The sequence below is a fragment of the Tupaia chinensis genome, unplaced genomic scaffold, assembly GCF_000334495.1.
Source record: "Tupaia chinensis unplaced genomic scaffold, TupChi_1.0 Scaffold000116_1, whole genome shotgun sequence".
NCBI classification, from domain to species: Eukaryota; Metazoa; Chordata; class Mammalia; order Scandentia; family Tupaiidae; genus Tupaia; species Tupaia belangeri.
The window spans coordinates 3,016,287-3,018,923 of record NW_006159580.1 but is presented as its reverse complement, the minus strand read 5'-3'; the positions used below and the strand labels follow the sequence as shown (position 1 = coordinate 3,018,923).

Genomic DNA, 2,637 nt, shown 5'->3' with positions numbered 1-2,637 from the left:
GTCCATTGCTCTTGCCGGCTTGGGTAGGACGGAGGGTGGACATGGAGCCGCAGGTGAGAAAGGGTCGCGCGTGCCCCTGGCCCGGGAGCGGGGGCGAGGCTAGCCGTCCGGATGCTGGCGAGCCCCTGGCTCCTGGCCTGCGCGGAGGGCGGAGATCCGAGCGTCCCCGTGGCGGTGGGGAGGAGAGGGAGCGCCTGGAGACTGCCAGGAGATCGGAGATGTCAGCCCGCCCTCCCGCAGCCTCAGCTCTTGGAGGCCCTGCCTCACTTTCTGTCTCCAGGATTTCGCATTTCGAATTCTCAGACCCGTGGGACACGTTTCCGCCTCTTCGTTCTTAATGCTGGAATGTGTGAGAAGGACATTGCCATGACCTCTGCCTTCGGGACGCTAGTGTCTCAGGCCAAATCCTTTTGCGGGGTCGCCTCTCATTGCTGCTGCTTCGTGGTGAAGGAGGGGGAGAGGGGGCTGCAGCTGTTCGGTTCCTCTCCGTCCTCTGGTTGTGCGGATTCCCAGTGGGCCTGGCTGATTTCGTTGAGTTCTTTCTGGTTTTGGTACTCTGCTGCACCCCGCAGTCGCAGGCAGCCCCCCTCGCCAGGGGAGAAAGGTGTGTGTGTGGCAGTGAGCACAGACCTCGCGTGCCAAGTAAGAGCTCTTGCCTGACTCTTTTGTTTGTGGCTTGTTCAGTTATAAATTGAGGTCGACCTGCAGTAAGAGGTGTTCTTGGATGCTGCCAACCAAAGAGCAGAGTGAGAACTGCAAACCTCATCTCTGTTCCTCCGATATTTACAGAGCACCCACTATGCACCAGGCTAGCCGGAGGTGCTTAGGATGGCAGCAGTGGACAAGGCCACTGCCATCCTATGGGAAGACTCACTAGCTGTCATAGTAAAGTGATGTAACTGTGGAGAAAAGGAAAACTCAAGCAGGGTAAGAGGGAGGAGAGAGGGCATTAAATGAGGTGATCTCAGAAAGCCCCATGGAGAAGGTGGGTGTGGAATGAAGACTCGAAGGAGGCGAGGGAGATAAACAAAGGGATATGAGGAGAAGAGCACCCCAGACTGAGTCTGTCTCTGCTAGAGCAGGGAGGTCCCTAAAGAGTCCTATAGCCAGGAAGCCACCATCTGGAATGCAGAGAGCTGGGGGAACTTGGGGAAAGGGGGGTGGAGTAGGAGGGGTGTGGCTGCTCATCCCACTTTGCTTCTCCGCGGGGCCATTGGGGGGTGTGGCTGCTCATCCCACTTTGCTTCTCGGTGGGGCCATTCTGAGGACTTGGGTTTTTACACCCAGTGAGGTGGGAAATCACTGGATGGTTTTAAGTAGATTCATTTTATGTTTCAAGAGGATCTCTCTGGCTGCTCCATGGAGATTAGAGAATAAGGGGGGAAGGGTAGAAACACAGAGAATTGTTAGGGGTGCGACAGATGTCCTGACACTGTTGTGTTATTGCGGGGGCTGCCCTGCTCCTTATTGGCTATTTAGCAGCGTCTCTGGCCTCCACCCACTAGATGCCAGTAGCGACCCCATCTAGTCATGACAATCCAGAAGGTCTTCAAATACTGTCAGATGTCCCTGGGGAGGGGGAGAGGTGTAAGATCACCTACAGTTGAGAACCTCTGGAGTTTAATGACCGAGGTGACAGATGGTGATTTGGATCAGTCGTAGCAGTGGAAGAAGTGTAACAGGTGGTTGCATTCGAGATCTGTTTTGAAGGTAGAAGTGCTTTGAAGGCCGTGCTTTGCTGACAGATCAGACATGGTGCATGAGAGAAAGAGAGGACTGACTCTATTTTGGCCTGAGAAACCGAAGCAAGAGGAACAGGTTTGAAGAGGGCTGGACAGCCAGAGGTCAGGTATTAGACCTCCAAGTGGAGTTGAGGTCGTTCCGTGTAAGTTCAGGAGTGAGGCTGGGGCTGGAAATACAAGTTTGGGACCTGTGAGCATAACAGTGGTGTTTAAAGCTGTGGAGTGGATGGTAGCATAGATAGAGATCTATAGATAGAGAATAGAAAGACTGCCGTTGAAGTTTAGAGGGATGAGGCCCTGTGAGTGAGGTAAGAAGACCAAGAAAGGGTAGTCTCCTGGGAGCAAAATGAAGAAAGTCTCATGAGGAGGAGGGAGTGATTAGTTTTAGCAAATGCCGCTTGATGGGTCAAGAAACATGAAGATGAACTGACTTAACAGCATAAAGTTACTGGTCGCCTTGAGGCCAACAGATTGATAGAATGATGAGAGTGGGAGCCTGATTAGAGTGGGCTTAGGAGGAATAGAAGATGGTATGATGGTTAAGGTGCTGGACTCTCACAGGCTGACTGTGGTTCAAGTCCCAGACTTGGCAACTTGCTTTCTCACTGTCTCTTTCTCTGGTGAGCACATGTGCCCTATAGCAAAATTTAAATAAATAAATAAATAAACATAATTTTTGAAAAAAATAGATTTAAGAGATAAATGGGATATGGTTAATTCTCTATAGATAATACCTTTTTTTAAGTTTTTTAAAAATTATTTAACTTTATTTAAATTTGACCAGAGAGGGACAGAGTGAGTGAGTGAGTGAGTGAGAGAGAGAAAGTGAGAAAGCAAGCCACCAGGTCCAGGACTTGAACTGTAGTCAGCCATATGGGAGTCCAGCATCCCCAAC

General features: G+C 51.0%; 1 protein-coding gene across 1 annotated transcript in view; it reads left to right on the top strand.

The window, feature by feature from the left end:
- Positions 1–6: 6 nt before the first annotated feature.
- KIFC1 (kinesin family member C1) overlaps positions 7–2,637 on the top strand; it is a gene marked incomplete in the record, with an annotated part of 25,512 nt that continues 22,881 nt past the window's right edge. The window contains 1 exon segment of the mRNA XM_027770215.1: positions 7–53. Coding sequence (XP_027626016.1) covers positions 42–53 — 12 coding nt within the window.